The 18,646-nt window shown below is 48.9% G+C and overlaps 5 protein-coding genes across 5 annotated transcripts; 2 read left to right on the forward strand and 3 right to left on the reverse strand.

Annotated features, from left to right (window-relative positions):
- The first annotated feature begins 2,941 nt into the window (after positions 1-2,941).
- Positions 2,942-4,941, forward strand: F5B22DRAFT_195394 (uncharacterized protein). Its single transcript, XM_047969549.1, has 4 exons — positions 2,942-3,426; positions 3,500-3,701; positions 3,752-3,952; positions 4,021-4,941. The coding sequence occupies exons 1-4, from the start codon at positions 3,116-3,118 to the stop codon at positions 4,726-4,728; spliced, it is 1,422 nt and encodes a 473-aa protein (XP_047830579.1). The 5' UTR covers positions 2,942-3,115; the 3' UTR covers positions 4,729-4,941.
- A 794-nt stretch (positions 4,942-5,735) lies between these two features.
- Positions 5,736-8,127, reverse strand: F5B22DRAFT_195433 (major facilitator superfamily domain-containing protein). Its single transcript, XM_047969550.1, has 8 exons — positions 7,692-8,127; positions 7,419-7,611; positions 7,143-7,294; positions 7,064-7,080; positions 6,848-7,010; positions 6,561-6,794; positions 6,292-6,503; positions 5,736-6,239 (listed from the first exon to the last, which is right to left on the reverse strand). The coding sequence occupies exons 1-8, from the start codon at positions 7,848-7,850 to the stop codon at positions 5,831-5,833; spliced, it is 1,539 nt and encodes a 512-aa protein (XP_047830580.1). The 5' UTR covers positions 7,851-8,127; the 3' UTR covers positions 5,736-5,830.
- Positions 8,128-11,832: 3,705 nt separating this feature from the next.
- F5B22DRAFT_195680 (cytochrome P450) lies at positions 11,833-14,388 on the forward strand. Its single transcript, XM_047969553.1, has 4 exons — positions 11,833-12,651; positions 12,708-13,433; positions 13,485-13,566; positions 13,629-14,388. The coding sequence occupies exons 1-4, from the start codon at positions 12,270-12,272 to the stop codon at positions 14,035-14,037; spliced, it is 1,599 nt and encodes a 532-aa protein (XP_047830581.1). The 5' UTR covers positions 11,833-12,269; the 3' UTR covers positions 14,038-14,388.
- On the reverse strand, positions 14,108-15,766 carry F5B22DRAFT_195500 (uncharacterized protein). The gene is made up of 3 exons (XM_047969551.1): positions 14,814-15,766; positions 14,625-14,723; positions 14,108-14,548 (listed from the first exon to the last, which is right to left on the reverse strand). The coding sequence occupies exons 1-3, from the start codon at positions 15,600-15,602 to the stop codon at positions 14,336-14,338; spliced, it is 1,101 nt and encodes a 366-aa protein (XP_047830582.1). The 5' UTR covers positions 15,603-15,766; the 3' UTR covers positions 14,108-14,335.
- Positions 15,767-16,360: 594 nt separating this feature from the next.
- F5B22DRAFT_195564 (uncharacterized protein) lies at positions 16,361-18,398 on the reverse strand. Its single transcript, XM_047969552.1, has 6 exons — positions 17,872-18,398; positions 17,523-17,818; positions 17,305-17,372; positions 17,128-17,249; positions 16,510-16,986; positions 16,361-16,452 (listed from the first exon to the last, which is right to left on the reverse strand). The coding sequence occupies exons 1-5, from the start codon at positions 18,210-18,212 to the stop codon at positions 16,677-16,679; spliced, it is 1,137 nt and encodes a 378-aa protein (XP_047830583.1). The 5' UTR covers positions 18,213-18,398; the 3' UTR covers positions 16,361-16,452; positions 16,510-16,676.
- Positions 18,399-18,646: the final 248 nt, after the last annotated feature.

Raw genomic sequence — 18,646 nt, forward strand, 5'->3', positions numbered from 1 at the left:
TGCAGTGTTCCGAAGTACAATCGCAAAGCTGCAATTGCCCAGGACAAACATGGGGTGGCCAACGCGGGCCTCTTTTGGGGCCGACGAGAGGGACGAATTCCGGGCTTCCTCGTTGGCCGGCGGCTCCGACTCGGCGGCACAGAGCCTTCGTGCATCGACTGCACTATCACTATTCTCATTATAAAATAACAATTACCGTTGTCATTCTTCTTTTGAACGAGGCGCGATGATTGGTCTGAATATTGTGGTGGAGGAGTATGCGGTGTAGCAGACATCACGCATATGTAGTCCCTTGTGCATGTGTGTCTGCGCGTATATGCGCTCGCAGCTGGAGGGTTACAAGCCTCGATGGCTGGTGATAGGTATTAAGGAGACAGATCATTAGATGGTATATTGGAAACCCAATAGGTAATCAACTGTATCTCCTACTTGGTGGAGTGCCAGTAAAGACTAACCTAGATGCTGAGGAATTTGCTTTTACCCCATCATCATTGACCAGTCTGGGCGCTGTAGGTAATGCGAAGTCAGGGACTTAGCCTACCTACCTAGGTACCTATCTATCAATTACTGGTAGTGCTGAGATGGCGACATAGGGCCATCTACGTCTTAACATTATTATTTTCATGTTTCTGTTCACGCCTATTCCCTCTTTGAGTGTGGCGAGAGAAACGTGGGAAAACATGGTGAAAAACGACTCCCAATTTTCAGACAGCTAGGTGGTGCGTAGTGGGTTAGTTGTACAGCTGCACTGACGAGCGCAGACGAGCGCAAACAAACGAATGTGCGGAATGTCCCACGTGCGCCACGAGGCGTTTGTCTCTTGATACTGCAGCCCAGTACGTGTCACCGAAGATACAGGCTGTGTTTCTTTCTATCTTTCTTTCTATCTATCTATATGTCTGTCTGTCTCAGTTTGCATCTTTCTCGAACATCTTATCCTGGACTCGACGCCACTGTGCTCTACCGTGGTATATATCCCATGTCTCAAGTCTTGCGACACTGGTATCCCCATTCTTCAAGATGTCGTTCGTCCTTCAGTAGGTAAGTACCCAAGTAAGTAGGAAAGTTATGTAGGTAGTATGTAAGCATGGCCAAGAGCCACGGCCAGCCAAGTTGGTACAGACTCAAGTCACATGCGACTGAACGCAAGCTCCCTTGCATGGATTATACATAGCACCGTACACGTCGCCCTGGTATGGCTTTTTCTTCTTCATCATCAACATATACCCATCTATTCCCACGTGGACATGATGTGCTGTCCATCGTCACAAGCAAGTGACAGTCTTGATTCAACAGAAAAATACCTAAAAACGACTACTTTCTTGAGAGATGTTCAGAAAAATACTTTATGTAGGTACCTACATACATGGAGCTGACGAGGTCTGGACGCGTTTAGATATCGAGATGTATCATATCATATCCCCTTGAAGGGAACTCTTTACATCCTAAACCTGTACGTACAATATAATATAATATGTACGTACTTAACCTACTACAGCAAGGCCCTTGCCTGTATACCTCCTACCTGCATTATTATTACCTATACTTACCCAGATACGTCACCTTGTTTGAGCACTGCATGTAGGAGGTAGGATTCAGGTAGGATGTAGGTTGATTGGTTGGTAGGTAGGTACTCTCTCTCCTGTTGAGCTTCCACTCTGCCGTTCGATCCAAGGCTGTCGTTGCTGATCTGGTCCTGTCCACGCCCGCCTTCCGTGGTCTTCCGTGGTGAATGTCTCGGCGAGTGTCCGACACTTACTTGACCTACTGGCCTCACGCCAAACTCATCTGCCCGGTCTCACTCCCTCATTTCTGTTCGTCTCTGCTCGTCTCTGCACTGGTGCCGGTGCTGGTGGCATACCTAATCCTTGTGACTGCTGCGATCAACCAACTGTGTTTTTGTGTAACAAGATACCTCCATACCTACCTACCTACCTAGTAGGTAGTATGTGTGCGTGTATGTGTATGTATGTGTGTGTATGGATGTGTGTGTATGGATGTGTGTGTATGGATGTGTGTGTATGTATGTGTGTGTATGGATGTGTGTGTATGGATGTGTGTGTATGTATGTGGGTGTATGTATGTGGGTGTGTGTGTGTGTGTGTATGTGTGCGAGTAGACGCGTACCTAGCTCGCCCAGTGCAAAACCACCACCATCACCACACCACGCTTGAGCTTTGATATCTATCCCGAATATATATTCATCATTAGGCCATACCTCACCTATAGATTGATGACTTCTACCTCGAGATCGGGTCTATGCGTTACTACGACTACCACTGTTTGTTTGTCCCTATTGACATTGTCGTCGTCGTCATATCCTTCTCTTTGACCTAATTGTTTTCCTTCTCCTTACCCGCCTAGTCTCTGGCTACAAATCAACAGCCTTCTGACAGCCACTCTAAGCTCTCTTTTTCTTTGCAGGGGAGCAAGACGGCTGCTTGCATTCTCGACCTGCCTCGTTCTCGTCGTTCGCCATTTGAGTAATTTGGCTGAAGCACCTTGTAGGGACTCTGCATGCATCGTTTCTGCCTTCACCATACAATAACTCTGTTATCTCACGCGGTCCTGCCAATCGACAATCCGACTCTCTGCATGAGCCATCTCCCCGCCGCCGTCTTCTTCGGCAGTCTTCTCAAGCAACCAGCCAGCGTCGGCATCACCACATCAATCATTATAACCCCTACCTATTTTACTTTTCTTTCTGATACACCCCGGCATGACCCGTTTAGCTGCGCATCGCCCTACGGCCTGTATTTAACATGATACTAATCTTTCCTACTTTTCATCACTCTCGACAACATTGAAACAAGGCGCCACTCTTTCAGGATCTTATTCAGAGTGAGACGATCTGCGATTTCACGGCGGAATACTTGTTCGTGTACCAATCTCCACTGCACGCCTGGTACCTTCAGCCTCTACATTTCTTTTACCGTGGCAAATACAAAGCATAGCCTGTTCTACAACATCGCAAATTTTCTCGTACGCGATTATATCGAATTCGAATTAAGCTTCAGGCTGAGACGTTGGGCCCAAAAGCACCTCCTGCTTCTGGAACCGCATAGACGCACATGTGAACTGCCCATGAAGGACTCCATACTTCGAATATCTTGCCATGTCACCCGTAGCATCGAACAGCAGTTTTCACGATGAAAGCATTCCTCAAGGGGCGCCGCATCACTCAAGTCACCTAGAAATCATTGTTCTCTTCGAACGCCTAGGTGCGGCTCTCTCTTTGGTCGGAGTTATCTCTATATTCGTGGCTTTCGCTGTGTTCAAGCGACTTCGAACCGTCCCCAACACCTTCATCATCTTCGCATCTGTTGCCAACTTAGGGGCCAGTATCGCCTGCTTGATAGGGTACTCGGGTCTCCTCGCCGGCCCTTCTAGCCGTCTATGTCAAGCACAGGCCTTCATGTTCGAACTGTGAGCCCCCTTATACTTGATATGGACGGCATCTTATTGGGTAGCCAATGTGGCCGCAACTGACTTGACCCAGATTTATGCAATCAGATCCATGGTGGTCCTTTGCAATGGCTGTCAATGTGTACATGGTGTTCTTCTTTTCAGCAAATCCCAACAATTTCTTACGGTATTGGTATGCCTACTTCATTGTTTGCTACGGCATACCATTTATCCCGGCCCTGTGGCTGCTCTTGGTCCGCGATGGGAATGGCGGAAATGTGTATGGTGATGCTACGGTATATCTATTGTTCAAGTGATGCTTCCACATATGCTGACTATCTTGTAGATATGGTGCTGGATAGATAAAGATTGGTCCGACCTACGTATCTACACATACTACCTGCCAATATGGGTATGCATTGTCTTGTCGACGTTTATATATATAGCAGTTGGATATTATGTCTTTCAGCAACGTAACCAACTTCGAAATCTTTCGTTGAGCAACCCGACGCGCGACTCACCCCAAGCTCGGGATTCTGGAGAGAAGGTCAGTTCTTTACGCACATGCCACTCGATCTCTCACAACTTCATGGGCTGACTATAGTGCCTGAACAGAATCTTTTCGCGGATGCAGCAGTCATGGGCACCATCAATCGCGAGGTTCTTCAGGTGACGACGATAAACACTGAGAGCGAACGAGTCGCACGACCTCTTTCAGGAACAGCCCCCCTCAACTGGTTTAAGGGCTCAGTCGAGGAACAGTCCAACTTGGACCGGCAGGCAAGTGTCTCAACTCCAGCACCGATAGCCATGACGACAACGTGTATCTCGGCCGAACCACGCGCAAAGAAATCTGTATGGGGACATATGCGAGCTGGATTTGACAAGTGGTGCAGCAAGTTCAGTCACATGGATCCCGTGAAGCTAGCGTATCTACGCACTTCTTTTGTGTTCGCCGTTAGCGTGCTCATCACTTGGACTCCAAGCAGCATCAATCGCGTGCACGACATCGTTAACCCAAACGACTTCAATTATCCGCTCAACCTCGCAAGCGCCATTGTGCTACCCCTTCAGGGCCTCTGGAACGCCGTCATATTCTTCTCGACCAGCTGGCCGTCATTGAGGCAGGAAGTACGCGCTATGCTAGCTCAATTTAGAGGCGTCCCAAAGGGACAAAACACGGCTGATGCCGTTCGTGTTGAGCGTGAACGGGTCATCGAGTTAGAAAGAAGGGTCACTCGTCAACGAGATGATTCGAATAGCGAGATCAGTGTCACCACGACTATTGGCCTTGGTGGCGATGATCAAAGAATAATAGCATGAGATGCGTAAGAGCCTTCACAACAAGTCTTTAGAAGCGGGATGAGCCAACTTGTTAGCTGGAACTTATTAGTCCGTCTGTCTGTCTGTTTTGTCCTTAGAGATTGAATATGGCCAAGGTGCTGCGCGGTAGTAATATCCTGTTGTTTCGCAGTCACTTCTAGCCTACAATTTATAATTCTCTCTGTTTGCAGTAGCAAAACTACATGATTCAACTTGCGTTCTATACCAATGCTCAACATCTCGTATTCTTAAGAAAGTGTTGACGGATTACTGTGTGTCGGGGACGAATATTACATCGCAAATCATCTATCTGTTCTATAACCTAAATCATTGGAGGTCTCATACCGTAGTCACTAATATTACAATTCAATTACAACTCAATTCAGTAGTTATTCTAAGGTTGTCTAATTTCAACACTCTCATCTAAGCGTTTCCCAAGTCAAGAACCCACGAGCTCACCATACCTGTGAACGCGATATATGCTATCATCGCGCTCATCACAAGCAGACTTCGAAACCGTTCCTTCGTCAAGGGCTCTCGGGAATACGGCTGTACGCTCCTGATCTTGATAAACCGGAACTTGATCAGCACGAGAAGGATCGTGTTTGCGCTGCATAGGAAGAATAGCCCGAGTTCGGCCAGCCAAGCTAATGCGTAGATCAGCTCTGTGGCTAGACTTGCCGTAATTACGGGTGCCATGGTAGTATGGCTGAGGGAATGATGATGGTGTATCTTACTTGAATTTAAATTGGTATTAGAGAGTTTTAGGGGGTGTCTATGTGAGCATTGAGTCGAGGGGTTGTGAATAGCCTATGGTTTTATAGCTGAAGTGTTGGATGGCATTGTTTGACTCTACCAAATAAAGAGGGTGTGGGTTGTTTGAATACCTAGTGATTGTTATTATACGTTCAAAGAGCGGGCTTGTCTTAGCCTGCTCTTAGATGGCGATTCGAACAAAAAAAATTAGAGCATGAGCAATTCTCATCGCACGAATTGTCTGGCTGAGGTTTGGCCTTTGAAGTCTTCAATTCAGCTAAGCTTTGCCCAAGCTTCCGATGTTGGGTATAATGGTTATCTACGTAGTATAGTGTACACACATAGCTCAATACACATAGCGGAATGTCACTGCCCTATCACCCTGCGCAGACAGTTCTTCCGGCGTGAACTCGTTATGTCCGCCTTCCCTTACAATCTTTGCCCTCTTCTTATTGATACGCATATAATTCACGATAAGTATACCCGCCGCGACAAGGCCAACGCTCGCAAAAGCTAACTCCAGGGCGTGTCCAAGGATGTATCTCGGGGAATCCCTCTGCCTGTAAAAGTTCGACGCGAATGCCCCGCCTAGGTTGCCTGCCCCGATCTGAATCGCCATACCTGCACTGCGTTTATAGCTTCCAGCGAGATTATTAGATAGCCAGGTGATGTTTCCTGCAAATGCCGGGTAGATGCCAGCTGCGGCTATGAAGACACCAGCGTATACGACGCCGGGAGTGCCAGTGGAGATGCAGCTGGAACTAAGTCAGTTGCATTATGGAGATGGGAATGAGAATCGTGGCTTACAGGATGTATCCAACAAGTATGACAATCAGACATCCAATGACGAACGGACTTCTCTTGCCCACCCTATCGGAAAAGTATGCCACAACCACGGCCAAAATCGACGCAGTGACGTAGATCGGGACTGTGAGGAGCTGTGCCGTGGATGAAACGTAGCCTAGGTTCTTGATAATGCTGGGTAGGAAGAGACTAATTCCGTAGAGGGGACAGACGATCTAGAAAAGTGAGTCAGAGGGCTAATCTAGTTAAAGATAGTTAATACGATAACTCACTCCCCAATAAACAAAGATATTAACCCAGATTTGCCAGTCTTTGAATGCCGCCCAAACATATTTCCACTCGAAGTCTTCGGTTTCAGAAACCCGTACGTTACCTTCTTCCTTGCCTTCTGTATGACCTTGATACTTAAGTCGGAAAATGACAAAAGCTCGCTCTTCTTCAGTGAGAAATGTCGCCGTCTCTGGAAAGTCGTAGAGAAGGAAGAATGCGGCAACAGCAACGACAACCTGCTTTGTTCAGTGAAGTGATTAAGTTAGGAACTCGAACAGAATCTTCTTACCGTAGCGAGACCTTCGAGAATGAAAATCCAGCGCCAGCCCTCGAGGCCACCGAGCCCATCTAATTTTGCAATGGCAAAAGCCAACAACCCACTAAATGCCCCCGCAACCGATGCTGCTGAAAAGAACATTGCTTGTCGAAGCTGCAGCTCCTTTCGACAATACCTGTAGTCGATCATTTAGTCTGGAGCCCCGGTTATCGGGCTTCTCAAACGCACCACATCGTGAGATAATACTTGATATTTTCATTAGCCTTTTGAGTATGTCACGTGTCTAGGCAGGACTTGCAGAACTTACAGCACACCCAGGATATAATCCTGCTTCAGTAACACCAAGAAACAGCCGCGTACTGAGAAGACCTTGAAAGTTCTGCACGATCCCCATCAGCGTCAAGACAGCTCCCCATGCTACCATAATCGAAGGTAGCCATCTACTCGGACGAAGCTTTTCTGTTTACACGCTGGGATTAGCAATCGCGAGCGAATGGGGTAAGAAATTGACGCATATTTGGGAGGATGGAGGACGATTAAACAAGCCCCAGGGGGTTGGGATGAATTTCGCCGGGAGACTAACTTAGAAGGAGATTACTCGGCACCTCAAAGGCAGCATAAGCGAAGAAGAAGACAGTAAGGCATAAGTTGTATTGGTCATCCGTCATATTCAAGTCCTCTTGCAAGCCTTCGATCTTTGCGTTTCCGATATTTCCACGGTCGAGGAAGGAGAGCAGATATAATAAAGCCAGCATCGGTATCAGACGAATATCCATCTAGTGTAGGATGTGAGCGACGTTGTCACTAAGAGACAAGCTTCGACAAACTCAATCCCTTATAATCCATGTAAACTCACCTTCCTCAGAATCTTCTTTTCATCCAGATGCGCGAATGATTCATAAGTAACCCCAGGCGCAGTGGCCATGGCATCGATTTGGCCGATTACATCTTTCTCTGTCCGACCGCCAGCCTGATCAATCTCGATCACATCCGGCTTCTCAAGCGTAGCACTCATCGTAATATACAAGCAAAACTTCGGAGACAAGATTCTTGACGTTGAGATAAGAAAGGCAGAAATAAGATTGTACGAAGACGAGCTTTGTTATCTCTTGGTCTCCGGCACTTTATGATGAAGAGACCAGCCACGCCGCTTATCTGGTATAGGATTACAGCGCGCGCCATCATTGATTAGTCGCTGACCGTAACTTGTGATCCTCGGGAATCCTCCGCGCTCACCCCTCCCCCGCATTTGCTATACACTAGGCAGGCCGGAGTCGCTTGGCAGATGCGGGGAGAGCGGTGTTAGAGAAGCAGCTAAGCTTTCTTTGACCCTCTCGTGGGAGGGACGAATTCCCCAGACACTGAACCAAATCAGTAGGCTTCTGGAATTTATGACCATTAGTCATGACGTGAAATGCCACTAAAGTCAGCGGCAATGAGCCTCGATATTCTGCTCAGCTAGTATGCTGTGAAGGGGAATAAAGGAACCAAATAGTGTCACCTGACAGAGAATCTATCTGGAGTAGACTAGACTTAAAGCTGTGCTCAAATTGGTCAATTCTCCAATCCTTCAACGTAGGCCCTTGCTAGATGGCCGCAGGGACTCAAGCCGAAGGATGGTGATTGGTAGACTCAGCATCCCGGACCGACAATTGATCATGAACAAGAAGCAGCCGATATATGAAATTGTCCGTTTGGCCGTATGGCACACTGCTGCCAAACGAGAGATCTGGCAGGTAAACAATGATAGGCGGCTGCACCACTCACTCCATCCTCTTAGCTTGAATACCAGTGATGCCCGGTGAAGCCTATATACTATGATCTGCCGCTTTGCCTGTATGAAGGTTGCCTTGAGCCTCATTTAGCTCTGCAAACACATCAATATCCAGAGTTTTGGACGTGTTTTGAACCGTCAGGCGCTGTCATTGTAACAGCTTGTCTCTGGATCTGACGATTTAGTAAAGTTGAAACCCAGTCCTCTAATCCGACGATTATCCCCTGCAAATAGGTGTCTTTGAAATGACGATTATCCCGAACTGGCGGCACTCGATTCAGCCATACTACTCGGGCTAGGGCAATCTAAATTGCCTTTCTGAATTTCTGAAACCCGAGACCCGAGCGTTGCTGTCAGAATGATGCCCTTCGCTTCGCAATGCACATAGCCTACATGAACAGGAAGAAGGATATTCATGATAGTCGAGAAGGGAAGGTGAGACGAAGATAATCACGAAGGGACGGCGATGCGCTTGTTGTCTCCTCCGAGCCGGTTGTGCTGTCGCTACGGGATCAGACTGGTTTTGTCTTTTTTGTTGGCATATTTCTTTTCCTCGGCCCCTCTCGTCTTGAGCTTTTACCAGCCAATCAGCGCCCAACACACGGGTGCAACACTGCTTGCCTGGTTCTCGTCACGTACGAAGTAAGGCAGCCAGACGGGATTACTCATGACTAAGGCTGAAAATATATGAACTGCACACCACGACTGTCACTGCATTATCAACGGCGCGTTTTGAGGCGCTTTCAAGCCATACCTCTTCAGCTGACTAAATCCACAGTCCCTAATAGCGGTCGGTCGGTCGGTCGATCGTCTCGTCGGCCTCGCTGTCCTGGTGGATATGAACAACGTGATCTAGGACAGCTAGTTGCTCACATCAGGTTTCGGATCTCCCCACAAGAAAATGCTTTTCTTAGACATGACTCTAAAAAGGTATCGGGCTTCCCCAATACTTAGTGTGTAAGATCAGTCTCGATTATGAGCACTGAAGCTCAGCTGACGGAGGGCGATTTCGCAGGCTGCACTGGCGGGGCCGCTGGTTCCATGCCGTGAAGAATGTGAGGCATTTCCGGGACGGAGGCCGTTGACGAATCAAGGCACGGTATATGAGCGACGTATTATATATCATAGGTATGGTCGTCCTCTTCTTGATGCTTAGACGCTAGATATGAAAGAATACTTTGGCTCATGAACAGGAGGATGTTGATCGAGGTAACTTGTAGATAGCCACTGATCCCACGGATCTCACCGTTGGCAAGGGGGCTTCCCTACCTAGGTATCTACATGGTAAGTGCATATAGGTAGCACTGTGGGGATTTGGTGGGGTACACAGGCGTTGTAGGTACCTAGTAGGTACCTAGGGTACTGACGTAGGATACCTACACCCACTGTAGCTAAGTAAGTAGGCATGCAGCCTCAGGGCTCTACTGCTCAATGAATGGATACAGTATTATTTGGTAGGTAGTACAGATGTATTATGAATCAACCTATACATAGCATGGCCCTCACATGACTATTCATGTAGGTGCTAGGTAAGTACCTAGATAAGTACGGTAAGTAGGCAGAGGCCACACGCTGCCTGCGGTGCGGTGCTTGAGTGAGAACGAAATCGCGAGCATCGATATCACGGTGCCTCGGAACATTGAAGGCCACACTTTTTCTCTACAACGAGGGAAGAGATGACATCATTACCTATTTCCGTGTCCGAGTGAGAATAATGTACGATGATGGGGCACCGACATGTAAGGAGGTAGTCCTCGTCGTTCTTCAGCAAACATCAGTGAGTTGCAGGCTAGGGTAAAACGCCCTATTGTGCAGCCTATGTCAAGAAGAAGATCGTAACAGTAGAAGCCTTCCGTCTCAAGTATCTAGTCTCTGAACAGTATGGGAGAAACTCGCGATGCTGCTCAGTAAAACGGTGATCAATATCATCCCTCCCTCCTCCATGTTATAGTTGCCAAAAATCTTAAGCATGGGATAAAACATCGTTATATCCGTTAGAAGGATGTCAGAGCCCGGGGATGTTGGATCAATCGATATGAACGCCTTTTACGTGATCCAAGCTCATACTCCTTGGCTTGTCCCGTTCCGGAACACATTTTCTCGTCATGGTATAAAAATAAAAGTGTTTGTGTGTGGTCTCGGTCCTCAGTTCGGACTCCACGCTTTAAAGCTCAGGTCCGACGTAAGGGAGTGATCGGACCGGATACTCAATCCCTTGGTCTTCCTTGATAAGATGATGGCGACCAGTGTCGTTCGATAATCACGCTGAACCACCACGCATAATACTGTGTTAACTGCATTGGTTCACGCTCTCCGCCATTCGCGTGTTTGGATCGGAAACGCGCTTGCATCTACCGGTTTGTTCATACACGAGCTGCTCCTACGAGGATCTCGGAACCAACCTATAAGTGTATATACTGTACGGAGTATATTCTGTCAGAAAATGACTGCTTAGCGTGAGACATGCCTACAGCAATACATTCCCCTTCCCGCTCTCAGCTTACACTGCCAGAGAGCTATAGGCAACTATTAGGTAGATGTTCGCCATCATCGGATTTTGTGGGATCGAGGGCGCCCGTCTGACGCCCAACCTAAAACGCCACAGGCATCACTCGCCCTCGGCATATCGCGTCACGCGAACATGGCTTGCACTCAGCACAGTTCATCTGAACAACTCAACTGGCCAGCATCTGTCAAGCTGCTCCTGCGGTGATGGTGCCACGCCAGAACATCACCAACGTGTCTTCTGGCACGCCAATGGAAATGAAGGAAATTCCCGACCGTAACACACGGCGAGTCGGCACCTACCGGTAAGCAGCATATCTGAGAGAAATACTCGTAAAGGCCTATGCATAGGACACGTGAATCCAGTCAGATCCACGCGGATATCCCCACCGAAGCTCGATCCCTGTACCTACTTCCTCAGTTGTGCGAGGCTAAAGATCGCGAGCTGTGATCTCTAGCGTCACGTTGCACTACAGCACGATGAGCCGCAAGTAGTGAAACCTACGCTGCATGCCCCTTGTCTTACATCGACTGTCTTAGAATCCCCTGGGTGTCTGGGGAGAGCTTATGGGTGACGATACCGCTAGAGATGGAATCAGATCTCCATTCCACTGCCACTCAGCTGTTGGGAATATGTGTTTTTCCACACAGCTAAGCAGGCGTCGATAGTCTGACCACCACCGGCACGCCGTTGGGGAACTTCACACACCTCGGGCAAGCCCAAACTAAAGAACTGATATAGAACTACGAATGGCTAGATGGCAGTGGCTATATGGGGCCAGAAAGGCCGGCTGCCTGGTGAAGTACTGTCCGGAACAAGGGAAGCATCACCATCAGTAAGGGTGTTGCTCGCTAGGTGCGTGCTGGGTGGGAGCTTGTCTTGAGACGTTGTATCGACTTGCAAGTGTCGGTAAGACCAATAGTCTGCATCTTGGCATTAAGCTAGACAGATTCCCCCATAACAGTCGCGGTGTTGTGGCTGTGGTGCGACCTGAGGATATCCCTCACGAGCCCCTGGAGAGCTCAGGGTGCATAGGATTTATATCAGAGCCTTCCACCCGATGTTCGGGCTCATGATGTTCTGCCTCTTAATTACCCACGCGCCGGTTCCTTGCATAGTACCCCCCTCTTTGTGACCGGCCACGCGCTCTGAATATGGAGAACATACCCCTCCTAATACTGTACCTAGCGGTACCAAGTCTTCTCATATCTGTATTCCGCCAATTGCTGTCATGGAGAAAGAACGGAGGGAGGTCTGGCAAGGTATTCCCTGGCCCTCAACAGTTCCCGGTCATCGGTCGAGTCCATGACCTCGATAGGTTTTCCATGTGGAAGAAGTTCAAAGAATGGGCAGACATACACGGGCCCATTTACCGCACCAGTATGTTAGGCCAGCAATTCATCATCATCTCCGATGAGAAGATTGCCGAAGAGCTCCTCGTAAAGCGAGGGAACAAATATTCTGGTCGGCCGCAGATCCGCGCTCTCTTCGACCATAAGACTGGCCCTGGCTATGTTGCATTGATGGACCGTCATGGTAAGCTGCGCATTATATGACATTTCCAGCCTGCATACTAACAAAAAATTTTGCAGACTATTGGAAAGAACAGAGAAAATGGGTCCATGCTGCCATGGCCGACTTTCATCGGCACCACTTCTATGGAGTGATCGAGTCTGAAGTACGGCGGTTCCTCGCAGTTCTCTTAATCGACCCGGCCAATTTCCACGCTTACACGAGAGAGCACTGCGGGCGTATCATGAGCCGCCTCGCCTGGGATGACGCTACCCAAGGTAAAGAAAACGGTGAGAGTGCTGACTGCACGCTGGGTTGCATGTCTGTCTCCGGTCCAATAGTAAACACGATGACCCCTCTTTGGCACATACCATGGGCCCTGAATCCGTGGAAGAAATTCGAGCGCAAAAGAGAAGACACGCAGAGAGCATGGTGGCTCAACTCTTTCCAGATCGCCAAACAGAGATACTTGCAAGGTAATCTGCCCGAGAATACGTGGTCCTACCGATACTTTGCCGGCCTTCAACAAGGCGGCAACGCCACCCTCCAACAAGACGCGAAAGATGAAGAGTTCGCGAGCTGCATGCTCGGATTCCAGAACCTAGTTGGAGTCGTCACTATTGCCGGTCCTATGGAGTTCTTCCTCATGGCGATGTCCCTGAATCCTGAGTGGCAGAAGAAAGCGCAAGAGGAGATCGACAGAGTGTGCGGGGATAGGCTGCCAACAACCGCGGACTTTCCTGATCTCCCAACGGTGCGGGCATGTCTGAAAGAAACGCTTCGGTGGCGATCTGGCGTTCCTCTCGGTGAGTGTATAGCCCCAAGTGTCTGTTGCCGCAACACTAACTAGTCCCCAGGCGTCCCCCATCAATGCGAAGTTGATGATGAGTTCCGTGGCGAATCAATAAAGAAGGGCACAATCATCCTAGCATGCGAATGGTAAATAGAAACTATTGTCAATGTCATTCGCCCATCTAGCAAGCTAACGAGGAGTGATACAGGGCAATAAACCGCGTGCCGGAGAAGTACCCAGACCCCGAGAATTTTCGCCCTGAGCGGTACCTCGAGAAAGGCTGGCCGACGTATCAGGAGCCACTATCGAGATATCCAAACATGCGCGAGGGAGTCGGCATGCACACTTTCGGCTGGGGTCGCCGGACGTGCCTAGGCCAGCACATCGTCGACGACGAGATGTTTGTCTCGGGTGCCGGCGTACTCTGGGGCTTCAATCTCGACAGGAAGAGGTGTCCTAAGACCGGAGAAGTCATCGAGTTCGACACAGAGGCTACTAATGCCCATGTCATTCTGGAGCCACTGCCCTTCCCCTGCGACATACGGCCACGTAGCCCCGAGCGCGCTGCTCAGATCCTCAAATACTATCAAGACGCCAGAGAAGACCTACGAGTGTAACCAACATTACAAATTGAGTTAGTGAGCGTTGAAGAATCAGTGATCTTTATATATATTAACAGAATTGCTCAATACCGATGAAGCAGGAAGATTGCATTTGTCATGCCGCTATGATGTACTCGCTCGTTCGGATAAGCAAGCGGCGCAAGAATGGAGCAGGATGCAAGTTTGATATGATAGAGATAGAATATGATTGCACCATAGCGGGGGCTGGTTATTATATTGGATGACCATACTGTACTGATAGGTCACCACACAATGTGACTCGACACAGTTTCACCCATCCATCTTTCTTTTCTTACAATATAGCTAAGGCATTCGGCGGCGATGCTATTCCTGAGACGACGTTGAGGTTCTGAATGGTCAAGAAGAAGTTCCATCGGTTGCGGCTGTGCATGGCCGGTACCAACTCTTCAAGGTATAGAAACTCGACAATACTCATGCCCCAGCCTCCAATGAACACCTGATGCAGATTACGCATGGCGCCGTCGATCTCGGCGATGAAAGAACTCTGCCAGTAACAAGTTAGTCTAAGGTAACAACGGCCTCATATACTTGTCCGTCTGCTCATCTGTCTGTTTACTTACTGACTCAACGGCGGGATTGTCGGCCCCTATCAATGATAGTTTCTTCTCCCATAGCCACCGCAAGGTTCGGTCACTAGCTTCCAAACCGATATAAGGCCACTGCAACCGCTGGAGTCAGTAATTGCTCTCGCAGGTAAAAGTTTCGGTAGTAATTAGAATAGGGAGAAAATGACTCCAGAGGTTACATACGTTTTGAACGCGGAGCAGTGCTCGCTCAGTGATGTTGAGCGTATTGTACTGTCTAACCCAACCAGTGCGGATGATGAGCATATCCCCAGGCTGCGACCAGTCCTCTGGCATATTCTGCCAGTCTGCAACCTCGTCCAATTGACCGGGGTTGATTTGGAAGTCAGTGAACGGGTCAAATGTTTGATTGGTCGCGTCCATCCAGCCCGCAAAGTCGAACAGTACCGCACGCACCGCGATTCCCTTCTCAGCAGACACCTGAAGCCCGAGGGCCTCGGTAGGCTTTGGTCCTATCACGTCTTCGTAGTCGGCGATGAGATCGTTATACCACTGATATGTGTAGACGCTGTTGTTCGTAGAATAGGGGTAATGGCGAAGGCCATCAAATTGAGTCGATATCTGGGTATTCATGACCAGAACATCGTCTGTGTAGCCATCTTGAGGCATATAAAGATGGCTCAGAGGTTTCCGAGCAGCATTGGACGGCGGATCGGGAACGTCAAGCCTTAAATTCAGCGGAAATGCTAGCCCGTCCTGAATGGTCTGGGAAGCAGCGAGGATGGTGTCATTGGTGATGTGGTTGAGAGCGCCGAGCTGATCATCAGCGCCCCATACGCCCCATGCTGCTTTGGTTGGGTACGAAGAATTCAAGGGCAGTTGGTCGTACGACGGCCAATCAGCGTATAAGTCAACGCTACGATCAAATATGCGCGAGACTCGTTCGTACGGCCCCATGCTGGGATACGCAGCTGCTGCCACGGCCAACGAAAGGACAGCCCCAGCGTTCTTCATCTTGGCCACGTCGAAATTCAGGATATTGTTGATGCTGTATGGATGAAAGATATATCACCTGAGATTCGTCGAAAGTGCCTACTTTATATAATACTATCATAGCTGAGCATGAGTAGCCAAATTAGATCCAAGCCAGACTCAAGCGAACTTGTTCACTCATCCGAACAGCCGCTGTAGTCGTTCGGTGACACATCTTGGTTAATTCCGAATCAGACTTTGGACGGGGATCGGATGTAGATACTCATTAGCTAGTTAATGACGCTCTATTGCCGAAGGAGGTCATCGGATCTAATGCGGGTCGCAAGAGGTTTTGTCTACTTAGCACGCATCTACCCGCGTTGGCGATAGGCGGTAATGAATAGCTCGTGGGCCAAGCTCCGGCCATAAGCCGCTGTGAGCAGAGCCGCAGACCTGTAGCGGAGAGCGATCCGAAGGGGATGCAAGTCGGCTGACAAAACAATTACACACTTATCCATACCAGAAGGGAAGTGTGCTAGCATCAGCAAGCATAACAGTAAGTTGGCCGTCAGCAGACCGAGTCACTCCCCCGGGTGTAAGTACAAGGTAGCTTGGTTATGCCTTCACAACTGGGCCGATGATTACCTACCCGCGTCTGTAACGTTTAGCATGCCAATCTTTCTGGAGAAATGCGTTGGCATCGTCCATAGACGACAATTTGCGAGTTGAATCAGTCAGTCTACCCCGGACTGCTCTGGGCACTTACTTAACAGAGCCTAGGCAAGTAAGTACGAAAGCTACATCGAGTGCCTAGTGCACTCTATACGGCGTATAGTACTAGTGAGCAAGAGCGTTGTCAGGGAGTAGGCATCTTCATGTAATTATACCGTACCTATGATCCCAGCATTAGTTAAAGCTACCTAGGCTAGGTACATACATGTGGGCTGACTTTGACGCATCTGTTGACTCATCCGTATGGTGGTGCTGGCTGTACTCCGGAGTAGCTCGTTATCATTAAAAGGAATATCCGGCATACGAGCCCAGGTACCGAACACACGAGCCACGGCCCAACGGAATAAGAGATGGTGGAGGAGAGGGAGTGGAGAGGTTTTACGCCTATACGAGCCGCTGCCGTTTCCTCGACCCGTTTGAGTTCTTCGAGATGAGGTGTTCTTGGTGGATATTACCCACGACAACATCTTCGTCGTCGACCATTTCTCGGTTCATGTGCGCGAGGAAGCTCTCCTGTTCCTCGAAGAACCGCTTTAGCTTCTTCGTAGCGACTCTTCTACCTGCCGCAGAAAGGTCACGAATCTCTCGAAGCTGCATACGGATTCTCTCTTCAAGAATCTGCAGCCGATATTCGGCAAATTGGTTGTACAGCTCATTAATGTTGGATATGGGTCGTACAGTGGTCAGCACGGTGCTATAAACCCCGACGTCAGTAATCGCCGAATGGGGTCTCGAAAACGTAGCTGTCTTCTCCGATACACTTGTAAAATGGGGCCGTATTTCGATATAGAAGCGGTAGTGAAAAACACGAAGCAGTCCCTAAAAAATCACTTACTCATCCTTTTTGAGGGGATCACGCGGCCTAAACGAGGTCACCATTGTGATTCGCTCCGTTGTTCCAAGAGTCCGAAGAGCTTCGTGCTCAATGTATCGGCCTTGCAGCACGACAGCGCAGCCCTGTAGAGGAAGTCTTAGCTTGATGGGAAATACAGCGTCAGAGCATGTGACTTGCCATTTGCGGTCCTCTCACTTTCATGATATCGCCGTTGCCGGTGCGCAACGCTGTTTCACCCCCAATCACTGCGACCGCTGGAGTCAGTAACTACTCGTTCGGGTAAATTTCCGGGAGTTCTGTGCACTTCCCGAGACACGCTTGTGTCCCGGATAGGTAACTATTGCCTCCGGGAGTAACTAGAACAGAAAGAAAATGACTCCAGTGGTTATACATACTATCCGTGCAGTCACTAAGCATCGTCACGCAGACGAACGGATAACTGTCTGTGTGCCAGCCGACAATGGGCTTGTCGTCCTCCCAAGGACAGCCAGCGATACCCTCGTCGGCTTCGTAATTTGCCCTTTCGGCTACAGCCTCCAGTTCTTCCCTCTTCTCCTCTTCCGTTTTCACCGAGATGTTGATGTGTGCTATCTCCAGGTCCATCTCTGGGATCAGATCGATCCCGGCGATCTTTGACACGATTGCCAGGGTTTCTGGGTTCTTCCACACATCATATACAAAGGGGGCGTATCTATACTCTCAGGTAATGAGAATAGGGTTTAACCTCAACGCAGATACACTTACTTATTCGCAAAACCTCTCAGATAACAATGAGCAAGGTTACTGGAATATTGGCAGTTCTCGAATACCTCAGGAGAAAGGACTTCTCGCCTCATCTGCATAACAGCTTCCTCTGTAAAAAGCCGGAACGGCTCTGAGACAGCAATAGGCGAGACGCCCGTAGTTTCCGAGAACCCCAGCTCCTTCATCGTGTGCACCTTTGGCATTTCCTTAAACGCCAAGTGCCTAGCGGGTGTAAAGACATCGTGGTTGATATCTAAGACATGAGCCTGAGAGATTATTGGAGTGAAGTTTGGTTTTGTTTGCGCCGCCACGGGCTGGGACAGGTCTACTCTTGTCGCCATTGGGGTGATGACGATACCTAATAACTAGGATCAGCAAGCGTCTATAGATGGTCGTGATAGCTGCTGAATTAGATCGTTGAGATAATAACACCTGATGTAGAGTGTACTTGCCGCTCGATAATAGCGGCCGTTGGTCACAACTCGTTGAGCGGCCACGGATATCTATCAAGTCTTAAATATGTATGAGTGGTGCGCTAGAGCTAGGCCTTATCTCCGCCGGCCCTTTCACATTGAAGTGTGGAATAGTGTTGTATCACCACAAGTGTCTCGGCAGAATTTCCCGGTTCCTTCTCAAGATCCCTATCGCGTGGTTTGGAAATGATCCCAGTGTAATGATTGTCGACCCATTGGGGAGCATATGGTAAAGCAGCAATGAGTCTAACAGCAAATCGGCTACACAGCGCACCCAACCTAGTCTCGTTACTTAATCTGCA

Source organism: Xylaria bambusicola (genome assembly GCF_022495145.1).
Source record: "Xylaria bambusicola strain CBS 139988 unplaced genomic scaffold F5B22scaffold_22, whole genome shotgun sequence".
NCBI lineage: Eukaryota > Fungi > Ascomycota > Sordariomycetes > Xylariales > Xylariaceae > Xylaria > Xylaria bambusicola.